At 47.1% G+C, this 18,937-nt stretch overlaps 2 protein-coding genes across 5 annotated transcripts; one reads left to right on the forward strand and one right to left on the reverse strand.

Moving 5' to 3' along the window:
• Positions 1-105: 105 nt before the first annotated feature.
• Positions 106-7,514, reverse strand: arr3a (arrestin 3a, retinal (X-arrestin)). Of its 2 annotated transcripts, none has more exons than XM_077545754.1 (16): positions 7,416-7,514; positions 6,697-6,727; positions 5,697-5,788; positions 5,572-5,616; positions 4,759-4,949; positions 4,619-4,678; positions 3,914-3,990; positions 3,707-3,842; positions 2,832-2,916; positions 2,694-2,766; positions 2,471-2,608; positions 1,501-1,584; positions 1,187-1,210; positions 1,046-1,095; positions 596-615; positions 106-289 (listed from the first exon to the last, which is right to left on the reverse strand). In XM_077545754.1, the coding sequence occupies exons 2-15, from the start codon at positions 6,702-6,704 to the stop codon at positions 611-613; spliced, it is 1,068 nt and encodes a 355-aa protein (XP_077401880.1). In that variant the 5' UTR covers positions 6,705-6,727; positions 7,416-7,514; the 3' UTR covers positions 106-289; positions 596-610. The 2 variants fall into 2 exon arrangements, with proteins under 2 accessions (XP_077401880.1, XP_077401881.1); XM_077545755.1 differs by having other exon boundaries at positions 106-308; positions 7,416-7,442.
• Positions 7,515-9,245: 1,731 nt separating this feature from the next.
• Positions 9,246-18,933, forward strand: LOC144035799 (proto-oncogene DBL-like). 3 transcript variants are annotated; one of them, XM_077545741.1, is made up of 26 exons: positions 9,246-9,414; positions 9,822-9,956; positions 10,025-10,144; positions 11,173-11,322; positions 11,410-11,537; positions 11,841-11,955; positions 12,030-12,149; positions 12,221-12,412; positions 12,471-12,662; positions 12,854-13,055; positions 13,799-13,887; positions 14,003-14,103; positions 14,173-14,239; positions 14,358-14,473; positions 14,534-14,603; positions 14,670-14,762; positions 14,838-14,930; positions 15,002-15,127; positions 15,843-16,052; positions 16,280-16,372; positions 16,567-16,636; positions 17,216-17,234; positions 17,633-17,790; positions 17,970-18,139; positions 18,221-18,333; positions 18,412-18,933. In XM_077545741.1, exons 1-26 carry the CDS (start codon positions 9,364-9,366, stop codon positions 18,491-18,493), a joined length of 3,075 nt encoding a protein of 1,024 aa, XP_077401867.1. In that variant the 5' UTR covers positions 9,246-9,363; the 3' UTR covers positions 18,494-18,933. The 3 variants fall into 3 exon arrangements, with proteins under 3 accessions (XP_077401867.1, XP_077401868.1, XP_077401869.1); XM_077545742.1 differs by having other exon boundaries at positions 17,693-17,790; XM_077545743.1 differs by lacking the exons at positions 17,216-17,234; positions 18,221-18,333; positions 18,412-18,933 and having other exon boundaries at positions 17,693-17,790; positions 17,970-18,119.
• Positions 18,934-18,937: the final 4 nt, after the last annotated feature.

Raw genomic sequence — 18,937 nt, forward strand, 5'->3', positions numbered from 1 at the left:
GTATTTGTACTTCTGCTTGAGTATTGAGGGTAGCAATTTAAATGTTGTGTTTTTATTAGTTGTCAAGTGTCATGACACACGAGAGAAGCCAACAAACACAAAAAGTCCCAATGTTGAAATGTTTAATTGGACAAGAGCAGACAGAAACATGCAATGAAAGGTAAACAGTGCATGGCAAAAATAATAAGAGTCACGCGTGTGCGTGTGTATTTGTACTTGTGCATTGAGGAGGTTGCCGGCGCCACACGTCCTTTGCTGACCTGTCCGCGTTTCCGTCCTGTCCGTCCACCTGCAGGCCGATGTCGTCGCTGAACACGTGACAATATTTCAACATACACTAAATATGTCACATCACATGACAGTATGTGTCATCTATGAAGCAACTGTGAGGTCACATGACATGACTACGTGCCACCTACAACAAGCATGTCGCGTCACATGACAACATGACAAGCTGCCATTTTCCCAAAAAAAGTTGAGAATGCAATTTTTTTTAATTAGAGGAGCGGCAGCGGGTTCGATGTTGCCATGGCGACACCGTGTCGTCTTAGAGGACAAGGAATAGCCCACATAAACGGTGACTACACATACTTACATGCACATGCAGACTTTACTCTGAAGACGAGGAGAGAGGAAGAGCAGCGTGAGTGAAGATGCACATCGCACGCAGCTCACAAAAGTCTGCACCCCCCTTACATTTGCGCAAATATTTACTATTTTTTTCATGGGACAACAATGACGAAATACAACTTTGCTAAAATACCAACAGTAAGTCAACACACAGCCATGGATGTATAAACAACTAACAACAAAAGTGAGTACACCCCTCAGTGAAAATGTCCAAATTGGTCACAAGGTGTCAGGTGTGAATGGGAAGCAGGTGTGTCCAATTTGAAGTTCTTGCCTCATCCCTTCACTGGAAGTTCAGTGCGACATCTCACGGCCACAGCGGATATTGACACTTTGGACCCGACATTTTCACTTGGGGGGTGGGCTCACTTTTGTTGCCAGCCGTTGGCAGTAAATTTGCAATGTGAGACATCACCTTCCGGTTTGGGGTGCATGAGCATCAGCGGCACCTCGGCGGTGACATCGCTGCCAAAGAAAGCAAACAAAAGTTAAGTCGAAACAAGGAGGGCAGGCAGGAAGTGGAGTGGTCATGTGACAGGAAGTGAGGGGCGTTCACCTGGAAGTGAGTCCTCCCAGCAGGCTGCGGGGACACAACAAAGAGGTTAGGAGTCACCTTAGTGTGCGAGGCTAACAAAGTTGCATCCATTATCATCTTTCTTCATTTCAAAAAATGGAAAGCCCGCCGCAAAAATGCAGTTTTTTATAAAAATGGCGCTTTGTGATGTTTTTGTTGTTATTTATGACAGAAGAGGATGAGGAGCCCATTGCAGAAGGAATCTCAAAAAAAAGAATTGATTTGAAAAATGGTTTGAAAATGTTTCAATTCAGCCACTCAGGCGGGATTTCCAATGGCGTGGAGCGACCACTCACCCTCCTCCAGCCACCATCAGGTTGATTTTGATCTTGTAGGACACGAGAATTCCCAACACTTCCTTCTCGATACCTTGACGCAACCTGGAAGAAAAAGAAATCAATCCAAACAATGCGGGCCTGAGAAGGAGACGTAAAGCTGTCAACTTGCTTATGGATGCCACAAGAGGGCAGCAAAGCTTTTTTTCCCCCCTCCCCTTGTGCTTGGCATCAAGTTGCCACCAGGTGGCAGCAAAGCAATATTTCCTTTTTCCTTAGACTCGGCTTTGGCTTGCCAACAAAATCAACTGATCCGCCAATTCACTTGTTATAATTACCTTTTTTTTCTTTAGAAATTGTTTTGTTGTTAGTCACTTGACATCATTAGCAAACCATTTTAGTGTTTGCAAATTAAAGGCCTCTGAAGTGATATGATTAAAAAAAAAAAAATAGAATTAACATCTTCAGAAAACATGCTTATGAAACAAGAAACTATTTGGCTCAAAAAGTTGGAAAAAATTACTTTCCAATGTTTTCTTTTTTTTGGGAAACAATCATTACTGTTTGAATGATAACTACCAATAATATCAAAGATTTGTTTATTTCACTCGAATTTCAAAAGGAAATTTCTCTAACGTTGCTACAACGAGATGAAAATGACCCGAAGTGTGCGGGTCTTAAACTTTACCAACTCTCATCGTCTTGGTCTTGGCATTTCCCACCCTCATAATCGACAAGTTTTCACCACCTGATCTGTTTCTAATTCAAAACCACACAATGCTGCCATCTACAGGGGCGTGTTTGTCATTACAGTTTACAAAGAGGCCTGCTGAAAAACTGCCTTGACTATTTTATAATATTGATTAGTGGCAGTAATTCCACTTGACCCAAAAATCTAACTCTGTTCTTATTCTTGGCCTTTTTTTTTAATATATATATTTTTTAATGCAAGTATGTGAACTTGTAGTTTGTCCAGCAGCGTTTGTCTTACACGGTGGTGGAGGCCAGGTTGGTGTCCTCGTCCTTGAGCCGCCCGTCCAGCGCCAGGCCTCGCTTCTCCTTGTTGTCGGCCAGCAGCGGCGTGATGCTCACCGTGTTCTCCAAGGTGCCGCCCGCCTCCACAGTCTCGCTGCCCGCCAAACAGAGCAGAGCGGGCGTCAGGTGGCGTCCGGAAGCGCGGCGCCACCCGACACGCGTCTTGCGGCGGAACCTACCCGAACTCCTTGGAGAAGATACACTTGGTGTACTTGTCGGCCGAGTAGAGGACGATGTCGGTGGTTTGGTCGACTGCCGGGAGGAAGGACCCCGAGTGAGCTGCGGCCGGATGGGACGAGGCGCGCCGGCGTACGCACCTGTGACCTGAATCTTCTTGACGGTTTTGTTGCTCTCGTTGTTGATCTTAAACTTGATGGGGATGGGTTCGCCGTGGAGGTAAAGCTGCAGCAAAAAGACAAAATCCACATCAATGCTCATGTTATTTTTGGAGAATTGTTGCACAGCATCAATTCAATCCATGTTGCAACCCTGACCAAGTCAATATGGTCATCAACAAAGAAAAATTGAGAAAAAAAAGGCATATTATCTTTTTTTTTTTCTTCTTTTTTTGAGGGAGAAAAGTGGAATTTTTTTTGTTTTGTTTTTTACCCCAAGAAATAATTTTTTGTTTGTTTTTTTACCTTAATTCCTAAGGCACCACTTTTTCACAACAATATTGAGATTTTTATAAATATTTAATTAACGGCTTTAGCTCAGGTTGTATTTGTGGAGGGGAAAAAATATCTGCGTTTGAGAATGCCAGGAAAAGTTTTCATTTTTTTTTTCTTATAAATATTTTTTCCCTTGAGAATGTTCAACTTTTTTTCTGAAAAGATTAGATTTATTTGGCTTATTTAACTCCTCCCCTCCCCAAAATAATTAAATAAAATACATTTTGTCTTAACTGTGACCTTTTTTTCATGAATAAAAGATTTTGGAAAATAAAATCAGATTTTTTTTTTTTTTTGAGAAAACCAAACCAGAAAAAAAGGCTGCCTCGTTTGTTTTGATTTTTTTCCGCTTAAAAAAGTAGCTTTTTTTTCCAATCTTTTGAACACATAGTTTGGTTTAGAAATAAAATCTTAAATAAAAAGGATTTTCTTTTTTTCTATTGTTGTTCTGCCATTTTTCCGGCTAAAACGAACGGCGGTGTCGGTGTTGCGGCAGCACGCGCGTGGAAGCGCATACGTACGTCTTTCTCCAGGGAGACCTCCAAGTGCACGGGCTTGTCCGACATCATGAAGCTCTTGCAGACGTCCGCTTTGGGTCCGGCACCCACCTGAGACGGCGCATACTGGATTTTCCGCACGATGAGACGCGCCGTGTCCCTGCGTGCGAAACGGCGCACGACGTCACGACGAGCACACCGGACAAACGGGCGGGCGCGCGCCCAACTCACTTCTTTTCGATCTTCTCATCGGGGTTGCATTTGTCGTTGGCCAGGAAGGCCTTCACCTCAAAGTCCACGCCGCAAGCCTGAAACATACACGCACGCACGCACATGAAGTGAACATCCGCTCTACCATGTACAGAAAAACCCTGCTAGCGTAATGCTAACACAAATTAGCATCTATTTGCTGGTCGTCTTTAAGCAACGGAGTGAACACAATTGTTCGGCAACAACAACATGAAGACAATAAGACTATTCCAGTCATATTTTTTTTATCCTCCGAGTAGAGCAAGTTATGTTAGTGCTGCACTGACGAGCTGATGGAGTTGAGACAATGTTATAAATCGGACATTATGATTGGCTGCTGTAAAGAGGAAAGCACTGCCCAGAGTGGGAGTCATAAGATAATAAGGCCTAGATTAACAGAAGATCCATCTGTCTGTCTTATACTGCCACCAGGTGGCCACACTAGAAAGAGACGCATTCATTTCATTTTTTCCCGTTTTTTCGACCTTTCCCCCTTTTTCACCTTTCTTGTTATTTGCGTTTCCCTTATTTGTTTTTTTCTTTTTCTCCACCTTTTTCATTTTTTTTGCTCTAATTATTTCTTTGTTCATTTTGCCCTTTTTCTCATCTTATTTTCTTTCACTTTTTATAATTTTTCTTTGTCCTTTTCTCTCTTTTTCTCATAGTTTGACTAACTGAGCGACATACCTTGCCTTTGTCGTCAGGGCCCGGTTGCAGCGACACGGAACACGGCAGGTTGTTGGGAATCTGCACACACGCACACACACACACACCCGTTAGCATGTAGCATTAACAGCACAAACGTGTGTCAAGGGCCGGCGCGGTACTTCGAAGCAGAAAGCGCGCGCGTCTTCGCCGGCCTTCTTCAGGAGCGTGTCGTGCATTTCGCTGAGCGCCGGCTTGTGGTCGTCCGGGTAGATCTGAACGTGCTTGATCCAGATGTCCTTGCGGAAGCACAAGCCCATCACGTCCAGGTCATCGCTGCCGTAGCGGAAGGCGCAAGCCAGCTGCACGAACACTGACGGACAGCCGCGGGGCGCAGTTTGTTAGAATGTTAGCGTGCCAGAATATTAGCATGTTGGAACGCTAACGTGCCAGCATGTTAGCCAGTTATAATGTTAACATGTTAGTATGATCATGTTGTTGGATGTTCACGGCTTAGCATTTAGCATGTTAAAATATTAGCACATACTGCCAGCATGTTAGGTGTTAGCGTTAAAAACGTGAGCGTGCTAGTGTGATAGCATGTTAGTGTATTAGAACGTTAGAAAGAATGTTAGCATAACAGAGTGTATAATTTGTGTATTGTGTTGGAATACTAGCAGTAGAGTTTAAGAATGTTAGCATGTAAGCATACTTGAATCTTGATGTATTATTGTATTACAATTTTAGCATCTTAACTTATTGGAATGTTAGCGTGTTAGAATGTCAACATGTACGTATGTTAGCACGTTGGCAGATTACAAAATTTGAATGTTTTATGTTACAATGTTAACATGTATTATGTGTTAGCAAGCATGTTAGCATATTAGCACGCTTTGTGTGTTTGATGTTAGAGTGTTGAAATGTTGTTGAGTGCTAGCTAGCGTGTGAACATGTTAGCTTGTGGAAAAGACTGCAACACTTGAGTCTGGCTTCACCTTTTCTGTCTCCGAAGTCTGTCGTGTCCAACTTGACAACGCCATCTACAAAACATTTTCGCAAAGTCAAGGTCATGACGCAAGCACACACACACACACACACACGCACACACGTACGCACTCACCAAGTTTGTCCACGGTGCTGACGTGGTCCACGTAGTCTCGCTTGCCCAGGTAGAGCGTGAGGCCGCCGTTGCCGCTCGTCTTCTTGAAAACTCTGCAGAATGCCACCCAAAAAATCGGGATGGGACGAGAGAGGCAAACAGGAAGCGCTTTGTCACAGACGTACAGAAAAACTGCTGGCATAACAATAAGTGACGCAACTGGCGGCCATCTTGTGTTCACTAAACTGATCTGAGTACATTTATTTCTCTACGGTGGTTTCACATTATTTTCTGTCTCCATCGCAAAAAATGCCTCGGTGTGTGGCGTACACTCTAAAAACAGTTGGGTCAAAAGTAACCCAATTATGGATCAAAAATGGACCGATTCTGGATTGTTTTATACAAAATGACCCAAACTTTTGACCCAAGTAAAAAATCTGAGCATTATTTATTTGCTACTCAAGCATTCGTCGGCATCATGTTGTCACAACCAAGTTGTCCAGTAAGAGTGGCAACGCAAGATGGCTGCTTTCTGGCTTGGGGGCCAATCATGAGTCCATTTGGTATTATTTTTGAAGAGCTCTCGGATCAAAAGTGATTGGATGAGGGTGGAAAGAGGAAGCGCTAGATTGGACGATCGAGAGACTAATCCGCGGTCAATCCCGCACTGGCGCGGAGCTCCTTAACCCGGTCCTTAACCCACGCGTGGATCCCACGGTCACCTCGGGTGAGGCTTAAACGGCATCTTCAGGGCCACCATTTGACCTTTTGAGTGTTTGTCCGTTTGAGGAGCCCCGCCTTGTCGTCGGCAGCGATTTTGGGAACGTCTTCACAATGGATTTTGACAAGTCGCCAAAGGAATGGGCTTTTTTTTTTCATTTGGATGGTTTGAACCAAAAATGCTTTTCTTTCAACTCAAATGTTGTCTATTTTATGAAAAAAAAGTTTTATATTTTTTATTTTAATTTTCAGATTTTTTTCTGTCTTTGTGGTGGCTTGTGCGGTTACACTTGAAACTTACTTTGCCATGTCCGGAAGCGTCTGGAAGTGTTCTGAGGAAGACAAAGAAAATGCGATGGTTAGTGAAGATCGCATCCGTCTGGGCGAGGTCGGAGGAGGATAATCCCGGCCCGCCCGATGGAATTAAAGCGCCGTGATTGATGATGAGGGCCCTCGCCACTATTCCCGGAGCACTAACTGGATCATTTGGGAATTAATAGCAGGCTAAATCCCCAGCCGAGAAACTCCGTAACGACTGTCAACAGGACATCCTCGCCTCTTCGCGGCCACACGGTTGATGACCAACACAAATTCACACTCAAGATATCAAAAGAGAACATAACAATCAGCCCCTTTCTATATATAGTATGCATCACTACAGGTGTACGTCAGTGAATAAAATAGTAAGTGATGAATGAGATTTTAATTTTTTTTTTAAACTTCCATTGCTTCATTCAAAAACAGGACTTAGCCAGAAAATTCAATACAACCCCAAAAAGCATTTTCCACCCCAAAAGTAAATGAAAGACAAAAAATGTAATGAGATTTGAGTGGAAGGACGTCTCGAGAACTTTTCAGAGTTCAAAACAAAGAATCATCTCACTGGTGACACAAGTGAGCACTTTCATCATCAACATCGATCATCATCATCATCATCATCATCAGCATCATCATCATCATCATGTGACGTAAAAGTGGAGCGGTGGAATGTTGCCGTATGATGCAGTGCGTGCGTCTTACCTGTGCCGGCTGACGGATGTTTATCGCAAATGCGTGAAGCCCACAAAGGAGGTGCGAGCCCTTTTATAGCAGCTGGGGATGGTGGGGGGTGAGGTGGTGGTGGGGGGGGGGGGGGGGGGGAGATGGCAGCGTTGAGGCTTAGTGATGGCAAAATCCAATCAAGCAATCAGGCGCCTTTGGAGCACAAAAGAGTTGAAAATAATCCACGGAGCAACAACGAGGCCGTTTGAAAGTTCACGCTCATTTTGACCTGACCTCAATTTCAGTGGCCAAAAATATCCCAAACAATAAAAAAAAAAAGAATAAAAATCTTATATATGTAAATGTGTCAAACAAAAACGTCTATTGTTGAATCCATTTACCCAAAAAATCATTTTTATTTTAAAAAAGGATTGATTTGAACCCCAACATAACAGAATATATTTTTTTCCTTTTTTTTATTATTTTTTTTACAATATTTGATGTTTTTTTTATCAGGTTTGAAAGATCATTTGGCTTGAGACTGGCCAGGATGAGCTCATGGCAATTAGTTAAAAAAAAAAAAGAAGAAAATCTTCAATGGGGAAACAATTCAAAAAGGAAAAAAGCAGCAGCTTAAACGTGTGTTTTTGTGGGTGAAAATAAGAAGCGCGCTGGATTTAGCTTGATTCTTTCGTGGAAATGTTTGTGCGGCCAGCTGGTATTTATTTGCAGCTCGTCACGGATCAACGTGGACATTCTCGGAGCTCCTAAATCTGGCGTGCGCGTGCACACGGTCGATTCCCGTCGTGGCGCTAAGCCTTTTATTGCCAATTTGTCTCGGAAACGTGCCAGGGTTCGAAATGCCAAATTTGGCTCTTTTTTTTCTCTATTTAAATTGCTGTTGTTGTTGTTGTTGTTTGGGTGCCTTGGAAAACGTTTGGAGGTTTATTTCCATGTTTCCCCCCCAAAAAATAAAATAAAAATATATATATCTTTCTACCTGTAATCACACGTATATACTGAAAATAAAATAAGTTGCGTCCATATTGCTGCCTTCATGTGGTATTGAAATTATGGTAATAATTGCTATGGTATTGGTATAATTGGTAAAATATGGAAATTATGGTATGGTATGGTAAAGATGATTTGTATTTCTTTAATGTTCTTAAAGGTGCATTGTTCCGTTTAAAAAGTTAATGTTGTTGCTTTTCCGACATCATGCATGCTCCACCAATGCCCAGATGAGTATGAAGAGCCCTGACCGTTTTACTCTGACCGCACCTATCAGCTTTTATCTTCCCTTTATAGTGGAGTGTGTGGACCCTGCACACTCCACAGTTTCTCTGGGGAGGGGCGGAGTTTTTCTTACCTCGTTTGAAGTCATGTCTTCGTTAGTCAACTGTGGCTGTCACTTTAAGTGCACATACTCGCATGAACGGGCCTGACGCAGATGCTGCAGTTACACTTTGGGCCAGAGGTGGCAGTCGCGAGTCAAAAAGTGACAATTTAATACAGAGACGTACTTACAATAAAAACATTTTTAGACAAATTATACTATTTATAGTCGCAGCGGAGAGTTGGGGCAGAGCAAAAATATTTTTCTTTTCCTCGGGGGCGTAACCGTAAATAATTGAGAAGCACCGGTCTGTGTGTGTGTGTTTGCTGACACAACGCCATCTAGTGGATGTGTGCACATCTGCCCTCCGGCTTCTTGTGGTTTCTTTTTACTAACGTGCCTGGTAACATCACAGCGACGTCAAGTGTGACATCAGTTGGACGTGGTCAGGTCAGGTGCGTCTCTGCTGCAGAGGCCTGCGCCCCCCCCACCACCCCTTTTCCCTAACTCCCTCCCCCCCCTCCCTCCCTTCCCCTCCCGTTCGGACACTGCGGGGAGGATCCGCGCGCGCACGCACACTTGCTCGTCCTCGTCCCGTCCCGCTGCAGACTTGCCGACTTCCGAATAACACAACAGAACCGAGCGGCACCGATGGCCGAGTCCAAGCCGCAGTGGGGCTTCCCGCGTCTGCGCCGCGCCGCGGTAAGCTCCGGCAAAGAAAAAAAAAGAAAAAAAAGTAGAGGAAGGAGGTGTGGGGTTGTCCTTGGGCGCTGGCGGGAAAATGAGGCGGCGGATGCATGAGGATGTGCTGTGCAGATGCTGCGACACACGCACACACGCTTGTGCGCGTCACCTTGAAAAAGTGCGAATGTGCGTGGCAGAGCTGCAGACGGAGTCACGTGACGCGGCTCCATTTGTGCGCGTGTGTGGAAGCGTGTGATGTCACAACATGCTGACTCGGCATGTCGCGTCCAAGCCAAATACATACATCGACATTTTGTGAGGGCGAGTGAGGGTGAATGTCACTATTTGTCATGATTACAAAAAGGGAAGCACGGAGGCGGAAGGAATCCTCCCGCTGTTTGACCATTTCTGCTCCTCCCCCTCAGACGTCATTTCCCGGCAACCTGCACTTGGTGCTGGTTCTGCGTCCCTCCACCTTGCTAAGCTCCGCCCCCAGCCCATCCTCCAGCACCGACCTGGGCTTCCGCTTCAGCCAGGATGACTTCCTGCTCAAGATGCCGGTAACTGCGAGTCATGACGAGAGCGCGCCCGTGTTTTGTGACCACGCGGCGTGCTGGCGTGTTTCCAGGTGGTCATGCTGCGCTCGGTGGGCGACCTGCTGCGCTACATTGACGACAACCGGCTGACATCGGACGCCGGCGCCGGCGCCGCGGAGCGCTGTCAAAGCGACTGGATCGTCCTGCGATCGGTAAACAAACCGGCATGATCGACACCATTTTTTCCCCCCAGACCGATACCAGTAGTCACCAATACCGATACCATTAGTACTTTTGATACATGACATTGACTCCAAAAAACAGTAGTGTGGTTTCCATCCAATCTTTAAAGTGAATTTACTGAAAATGCGCAAAATGGACTTCTGCCGTTTCCATCTGTTCTTCTTTTGCGAATAATGAGTGGTGACTCCGCCGCTGTAGGTGGCGTCGTGGCGCTATACACGAAAGAGATGTGATCCACCAGCAATTTAAAAGAAGAAGAAGAATGCACCATGCAATGATGTCGTATGAGTTTGCTTTTGTAATTCTTGATCAATTTTAGCGTTTTTTTGCTGTTTTCCATCTAAAATTGCATTAACATTCGCTTCTTTCATTAATTTCAAAGAGATTTCCGTTTCGTCTGTTATGGCCCGCCAATGCTTTGTGACTATAAATGTACATGTGACGTAATCGGGTCAAAATGTACGCATTTTCCTTTTTTCAATACGCTTTTTCACATTTCGAGCGTTTTTACATTTCTTGAAAATTCGAATAAAAAATAGGGTGGCTGGAAACCCAACTAATGAAAAGAAAGACCCATACATGTCATTATAGAATTTTTCCTTAAAACTGCAGGAAATGAATGGAAATTTTCTATTCTTCTGATTTCTAGTTGCTGCTTATAAAACGGCCACCAGAGGGCGGCAGATACTGGTATCGCAAATACCTATAAAGCCTGAGGCATTATTATTATAAATATTATATAATATTATATATATATAAAAGCCTGGTATCGCCCAATACCGATATCTTGTATCGGTACTTTCTCATCCCTACTCAACAACTTTTAGGGATTTGAATTGGATTGGCTATTAAGGCAATTAGCTCACTCGTCATCCTTTATGTTTGTTAGCATGTTAGCGTAGCATGAGAAGAGGCACGGCTTATGCTACTAGACATGCTAAAATGCGTGTGGCTTTTTGGGGTCTACATTCCTCAACGTGCGTTCGTGTGCGTGCAGGCCATCGAGACGTTCGCCGTGACGGTGAAGGAAGTGGCTCACCTCCTGCAAGGCTTCGGCTCCGAGTTGTCGGACGGCGAACTTCCGGACGAGGCCGGCGCCGTCGACTTCCTGCTACGCTCGCACATGCAGCGCTACCGGCACATGAAGGTGTGCGGCGGCTCTTCTGGTTCGGTTGTTGTGCGTTTGCGACCTCGTTTGCGACCTCGTTTGCGACCGCGTTCTCTCGCGTTGTAGGAGGACATTGTCGGCGTGCTGAAGGAAGGGCGCCTCCTGATGGACAACCTGGAGACGCTGAAGGCCTCCAAGAAGGACAATGTGGAGGACCAGGAGGACATCCAGTCAGACTTGCACACAGTTCAAAGGTCAGCGAAGTCACCCAGAAAGAAAGTCTGACAAAGACCTTGGAACAAGTGTGTGTGTGTGTGGTCTTGTTTTTGTCAAATGGTGGCTCCAATATTTTGGGATTTCACAGACTTGTGGGGCCCACCCGTCCTTGTGGGGCTATTTTGCTGGCCCCCACAAGTTTATTCCTCTTTTTGAGGGTCAAAACTTGGTTTTCGAGTTTCAGGTTTGAATTGGGTTATGGTAGAGGTTAGGTAAGGAGTATCTTTTTTGATAATAAGATGGCCCCACAAAGATAGTAAAACAAACGTGTGTGTGCGTAGGCTGCTATGTCAGCTGCGCGACATGGAGGAGGCGTTCGACGGTTTCTTCGAGAAGCACCACCTGAAGATGCAACAGTACCAGCAGCTTCTGCTTTATGAGCGCAACTTCCAACAGGTGTGTGCGTGTGCGTGTGGCACGCCCATCCCCCGCACACACCTGCGCTACAAGCCGTGCGTGTGTGTGTGCAGATGGAGGAGGAGCTGGAGAAGATGTCGGCCGAGGAGAAAGCCATCCCCGCCGTGGGGAACACGCTGCCGCATGCCGAACAGCTCGTCAAAGATCTAAACGCTCTGGAGCAACAAGCAGAGGTCTCACACGCGGGCGGACGCACGCACGCACGCACACACACACGCGCTGACTCGCATCCCGTTTGCATTAGGAGGTGATGTCCCGCGCTCAGGTCCTGACGTTACAGGGCCACCAGCTGGCCGCCCGCCATCATTACGCCCTGGCTCTCATCATGCAGCGCTGCAACGAGTTGCGTCATCACTGTGATGTCATCAGCGGGGGTCTGCGCAGCAAACGTGCAACGCTAACGCGAGCAAGGGACCTGCTCGTGCGCCTGGACCGAGTGAGTGTGTGCGTGTGTGTTCATGTATCACACACGTTGATTGTGGGTGCGCGTGCAGGCTCTGCGCTGGTGTGACGAGGGCGCGTACCTGCTGGCCAGTCAGATGGTTGACCGCTTCCAGAGCCGAGAAAGCGCTCAGGAGGCCCTGCAGTACCTGAGCTGCCACCAGGAGAGGGCGCCAGACGTGCTGGAAAACAAACAGGATGTCCTCAGTCTGGAGTTTGAGGCCATTCTCACGCCGCAGCTGCAGGTAGCGCCTCCTAGCGGCCTTCCTTGGTCAGTGGCGGAGGCAGACAATATTCAGCGGGGGGGCCGGGGTGAGGCCAAAGGTCATTGTGGGACGCCACATAAGTTGATCTAAATGGAAAAGAAATCATAATCAAGGACCAATTATTGAACGTACGTTTATACCTCCTGTCCTGATCATGTGACCTTGGCCAGTGTCAGATCTCCATGGCGACAGACAAGCTGGCATCCATGCGAGCCATGATCCACAACCGAGAGCAGTATCTTCGCAAGATGGCCGACGTGCGGGTCAGACCCATCCAGCCGGTGGCGCCGCGGCCCGAAGCGGAATGCACAGAATCCGCAGAAGCAACCACGCAGCACGCAGCCAAGGCGCCGCTCTTCTCGCCCAAACACGGTAACGCCGTCACGTCGTCGTCACATCGCCCTCAAACGTGTGACTGGATGCTTTCCGCTGGATGAGCCCATTCAGGAATTCTGTTCTGATTCTGGTAGTCATTCTAAAATTGGATCTGATTGGGATTCTGATTCCATGCTGCTCATTCTGTTCTGGATCTGGTTTTCTAACTGGCTCTGCCTCTGGATCTGAAAATGGCTCTGGTTCAGGATCGGAATATGAATCTGGTTCTGGATCAGATGGTATTCAGAATCACGTTGCAGTTGTGGTTCTGATTCTATCTTTCAATCTTCATCTACATCTGGATCATGATGTCATTCACATTATGTTATGGATTTGAATCTGTCTCGTAGCTCTTTTGGTTTCATTTCTCATTTGGATTCTGTTAATAATCTGGAACTGATTTGTTTCTGATTCTGAATCTTTATCAAATGTGGATCTTGTTCAGGTTCATTATCTTAATATGAATTGAGCTCTGGCTCAGAATCCAGATACAAATTAGGTTCTGAATTTTAATATCTTAAATTTGGATCTGGTTCTCATTTGGATTCAGTTTTGGATCTGGATTTGAATCTAGTTCGACTTGTGTTTCTGAGTAGTGATCTCAATCTGGTTCTCATTCTGATTCCGTTCTGGATCTGTGTTTTCATCTGGTTCTGCTTCTGATTCAAGACCTAGATCCTATACGTTGGTCTCCTTCTAGATCTGGTTGTGCTACAAATCTGGTTCTGTTATACCTTCAGGCGTGGACTTCAACCTTCTCAACTCCAGGTTCTCCTTTGATCTTCTTCCTGGAAAGAGAACCTCCAGGAGGACCAGTGACCAGCGAAAGGTGTGTTGTTGTGTGGACACATGTCAAGATTTTTAGTTGTCAACCGCAATATGATCGTGAAGATCACGACGAGCCGAAGTCGTACATGTGCACTCGTTTGGTTTTGTGTCGGCAGATCGAAGTGATGCACGACTACCAAGGCAACTGCAGCTCTCTGTATGGCTCCGCCCCCGATAGCGACTCAGAGGTGGAGGAAGGGGCGGAGCAAGTGACGAGGTGCGCATGCAGCTCAAAAGCGGCAAAGGTGGCCTTGCCCTATTTTGACTTGACCTTTGAACTGCGCAGTCGCATCATGAAGGAGCTCATCGCCACCGAGAAGATTTACGTGGAGCAGCTCCTCGCCGTTCTTCTGGTGAGCGCACGGGAAGCGGACGCTGCTACACGTCCTGTTTTTGTTCTCCTGCATGCCGTTTCCCGTTTGTTTGCTGTTGTGCGTCTGCCGTGCGCGTTGATGAGACGCGCACGTACAGGGCTACAGAGCTGAGATGGAGGACCCGGCCATGTGTGACCTCCTGCCGTCGCTTCTCCGCAGTCACAAGGACGTCCTTTTTGGAAACATGCCACAAATCTACCAGTTTCACAGCAGGTACCCTTCGACACCTTCAACGTGGACCCGCCCGCACGCCAACATATCTTCTGCTTGCAGAACCTTCCTGCAGGACCTCCAGCGCTGCCTGGACACTCCCGAGCGTGTTGGCCAGTGCTTCCTGCAGCGGGTGAGGAAGACCGAGCGGGCGATCGCTTCGGGAAAATCATCTTGACATGCGTGTGTGCGTGTGTAGAAGGAGAAGTTCCAGATGTACGAGCATTACTGCCAGAACAAGCCTCGATCCGAGTCCTTATGGAAACAGTGTTCCGACTCCGCCTTCTTCCAGGTGCGTGTTTTTGTACGGTAAACTAACACGGTAATGTCCACGCACGCACGTCAAGCGGCTGTGTCGTCCCGGCAGGAGTGCCAGAAGAAGCTGGAACACAAGCTGTCTTTGGATTCGTACCTCCTGAAACCCATCCAGCGCCTCACCAAGTACCAGCTGATCCTCAAGGTTTCCTGTCACACGCACACACCGACGGCAAGTGCACGCGCCTCTCTCACATGTCACCTGCGTGTGCGCAGGAGCTTCTCAAACACTGCAAGGAGCCGCGGTACCGCGCACAACTGCAGGAGGCGCTGGACTCCATGCTGGACCTGCTCAAGTCCGTCAACGACTCCATGCACCAGAACGCCATCGTCGGATACCAGGTAGCCGTCAAGCAAACGTCGCCAAGAGCTATCAATCAAATCTCATTAGGAGCGGCCAAATAACATCAGCAGGTGTCAATCAAACGTCAGTAGGGGCTGTCTAGCAAAAGTCATCACACCTCATCAGTTCCTGTCAATCAAACGTCATCGAGAAAATGTCAAACAAATGGCATGTCATCTAAACAGGAGCTGTCAATCACATTTCTGAAGCTGTCGATTAAATATAATCAGCACAATCAAATGTCATTAAGAACGTTTAATTGTTATCAGGGGGGAAAAAAAGAAAATTAGCCTCTCATCAAGATTGTCATATTGACAACAAAAATGTAATTCCTTCAAGTTCCACATGGGGCGTTTACATCATCCTTTCCTTTTTCCTGAATTCTGTTTATTTCCACAAGGTGGCGCACTGAATAGCTCAAATATTGGCCAAAATCGGCCAATATTTGACGTCACTGCCTATGGATGCCACGAGATGGCAGAAAATCATTTTTTTCCATTACATAAGGCCAAGGCCCGACTACATGAAACTCCTCCCCTCGCTTCAAAATGGCTCCTTGGCACCAAGCTGCCACAGATGTCAGCAAAGCCCTATTTTATATGCAACATGGCTGCTGTGAGTAAAAAAAAAAGGAGGGGGGGGGGATCCCCAGCGACTACACGAGGGATTGCTCGTACCCAGCACACTTACTGACCAACGCTGTCCGTGTCGTAGGGCGAGCTAGGCCTGCTGGGCCGCGTGGTTCTGCAGGGCGGCTTCAGTGTGTGGACCAGCCACAAGAGGGCGGCGGCGCGCATGCGGGAGCTGGCCCGCTTCAAAGGAGCCCAGCGCCACGTTTTCCTCTACGAGCGAGCGCTGGTGTGCTGCAAGCGGCGCGACGACCGTCACCGCTCGCCCGTCTACAGCTTCAAGTCCTGCCTCGGGGTACGTACCATTTCAAATCTCATCATGATGACGATTTTTCTCTCTCTGTTCTAAAGTTCAACAAATGCTAAATGACGTCTTACAAGACAAGTCAAATGTTCTGTCTGTAATTCATATCATTATTGTTGGACGTGTCAAAGGACCAAAAAAGGCATTTTATTTATCCATTTGGCCTCCAAAAATCCATAATGGTTTGTTCCTAATATATCGACTGCATATGTGCTCAGATGAACTCGGTGAGCGTGACAGAAAATGTCAAAGGAGACGCCAAGAAGTTTGAACTCTGCCACAGAGGAACACAGGAAGTCTACATCCTGCAGGTACACCTCCTCATCGCCACACAAAAAGTGCATCTAAGAACACATTTGATTGGCGTGCATTCCTATAAACATGAATGGAGATCGCGTTTGGCGGGAATCTCGTTTGTTGTCTTTTCCCTCATTCTCTTTTTCAGTCCTCCTTTTCATTTGTGAGCACATGAGAGTCAACCTAAGCTTTTCATTTGTGTGCACAGGCTCCCAGCATAGAGCTGAAGGTCACCTGGCTCACAGAGATCCAAAAGATCATCAGTCAGCTACACAAAGGTAACATGTATGAACAAATTAATTTACATGTATTCATGAGTTTGATTCATGAATGAGTAGAGTGAGTTGATTTATGACTAATGTGTCTTACTTGTCAACTTGGACTTGTTTTGTTGTTTGTCAATCCTCCCTCGCCTTCTATGGCGCAAATGTTCTTCAATTTTAGTCGGATCTTACATCTTTCTTCCCCACTCAAGTCACCTTCTTCGAGCCAAAACATTTTTGAATCCTCCTCCTTCCACGCTTTCTTCTTCGTTGGCATTTTCTGGTCATTTTCCCATTGGAGTCCAGTTGTGTTATTTGCTCATGTGCACCACGCCGCCACCAAGAGGCCAAGACGTGCACAGCAGGAAGAAAGCGCACACAAGTGGAAGGCAGCACAAAGCCAAACGAGATTTGCGTTAACGCATTAATTATGAATTCATTTAATAAATTAATGAATGATGTGTGTTGTGAATGAATAATGTGCTTTATGAAAGTATCCCTCATGTGTCTTTTGATTGAATGAGTAGGAGTATTATGAATTAGTGAACGTTTCCACCTCAAATGCAGGCTAACATGCGTGTATCTTTATTTCAGACACCCTCATCTCAGACAGGTGACCCCGCACACACGCGCATGTGCACCTTGATTTGTATTATGACCCAGAGCTGTAGAGAGAGAGAGTTTGGCCAACTTGGTTTGAGCACGGTAACAAGATGGCGTTCGTATGTCACGTGACCAGCAGTTGACCAATCACAGCATGATTGGTTAACTGCTGGTCACATGACATATGGACACCATCTTTTTACCCTGCCCAAACCAAGATGGCAAAACTCTCTCTCTATATGGCTCTGGCATGACTTGTGCGCAAAGACATTCCGCTCGCCTACTTCCCGTTTAAGCCCCTCCCCCTGCCGCATGACTGCCACACATAACACTTGAATGCTCCTGGTGACGTGTCCTTTGTTGTGGTGTGTTGTGGTGTGTTGTCGTTATCGCGCTTGCGGCATCCAGTGCGTCAGAAGTGTGCGTGTGGTGGGGAGGCTGCTCAGGGTGTCTTCCTGTCACTCGCAGCTCTTCCGCTACCAGCCACGCCCACCCCACCAGATGGGAGGAGTCTGTGAACACTAGCCCCGCCCACTCCGACCCCACAGGGCGTTCGTCCCGACGCGGTGAGTACACGGTGAAGTCGGAATACTTTTTTTCCCGACTTCGCAAGTGGACCATCCTCGAATGCAGCATTTGAATAGAATGCCTTAGCATTGAATGCTAACTTTTGTATTAAAGGCTTATTTTCCTAGCACAAATCCAAACCTTCTTGGCATTAGCCAACATTGTTGTATTTTGCCAGGTTTCTTTCTTTCTGGCGGCGGCGGCGGCGACCTCGCAGGCTGGCCGGCAGCAGCGCACTCGGTGGCTATTTGCGACGGCCTGGAGGACTGGGGGGCCACGGACGGCTCAAACGTGTCCGAATCAGACGAGGAGGGCGACGCGGAGGAAGACGACCGACCGGCACCGCTGGTGGGTGGTCCAGACGCTCCACCGTTCATTCCATAGCTTTGCTAGCTGGTTGAGCCAGAGTTCCCGTTTGCACCGCCGCAGGTGGCGGGTCGCTACCGAGTCCTGGTGGCCAGCAGCGTGGCGAGCGGTGATGACATCATCTTCAGGTGTGGCGACGTCATCCGGCTGCTGCGCCGCGACGAGGACGGAACGTGGTCAGTGACCTTTGTGTGTGCGCGCTTGTCTGTCTTTTGCGTGCGTGTGCGTGATTCATACGCATGTGCTGGCTTCAGGATGGTGAGGAACGAGAGCCGCGACCAAGAGGGTCGCGTCCTGCCCGAGGAACTGCACAGGATTCTGGGAGAGACGTGCTGAGGGCCAATCAGAGCAGAGATGTCGTCTTCCTCACCGTGACCTCACAGAAAAGCACAACATCAGCGCTTCCTTCATCAACATCACCGTTAACTCGTCACGTGCCAAACTGCTCGGCTTCTAAGCTAAAGATTAGCGTAGCTCCATAGCATAGCAGGTTAGCGTAGCACGCCAGTGTTGCTCCTCCACATGCACATCAAGCCCTGGAAGAGCGTCAGAAGAAGTGCCTTACATGTGACAACCAGCAGGGGGCGCATGTGCAAAAGCGTGACGCCCATAAGCGATGACATCATCGGGAGCTTTAGGATTCCATTCGGCGCTCTTTTGCGCTTTGTTGTCATTTTCGACGCTCGTGTTGTGATTTTTATTTCTCGACGGCACTTTAGTTTCATGCTCAGTTGATCCTGTGAGGACTTTCACAATAAAAGCACACAAATAACTGACTTC

This window comes from Vanacampus margaritifer, chromosome 16, assembly GCF_051991255.1.
Source record: "Vanacampus margaritifer isolate UIUO_Vmar chromosome 16, RoL_Vmar_1.0, whole genome shotgun sequence".
NCBI lineage: Eukaryota > Metazoa > Chordata > Actinopteri > Syngnathiformes > Syngnathidae > Vanacampus > Vanacampus margaritifer.

Bases quoted from the DNA above. Each gene is read 5' to 3' on its own strand.
- arr3a (XM_077545754.1), bottom strand. The intron at 5,617-5,696 runs GTGAGTGCGTAC...AATGTTTTGTAG, and splicing joins CAGCACCGTGGACAAACTTG to ATGGCGTTGTCAAGTTGGAC. The intron at 1,585-2,470 runs GTAAGACAAACG...TTTTTCTTCCAG, and splicing joins AACCTGGCCTCCACCACCGT to GTTGCGTCAAGGTATCGAGA.
- LOC144035799 (XM_077545741.1), top strand. From the start codon at position 9,364: ATGGCCGAGTCCAAGCCGCAGTGGGGCTTCCCGCGTCTGCGCCGCGCC. The intron at 11,323-11,409 runs GTGTGCGGCGGC...CTCGCGTTGTAG, and splicing joins AGCGCTACCGGCACATGAAG to GAGGACATTGTCGGCGTGCT. The intron at 18,334-18,411 runs GTCAGTGACCTT...TGCTGGCTTCAG, and splicing joins CGCGACGAGGACGGAACGTG to GATGGTGAGGAACGAGAGCC.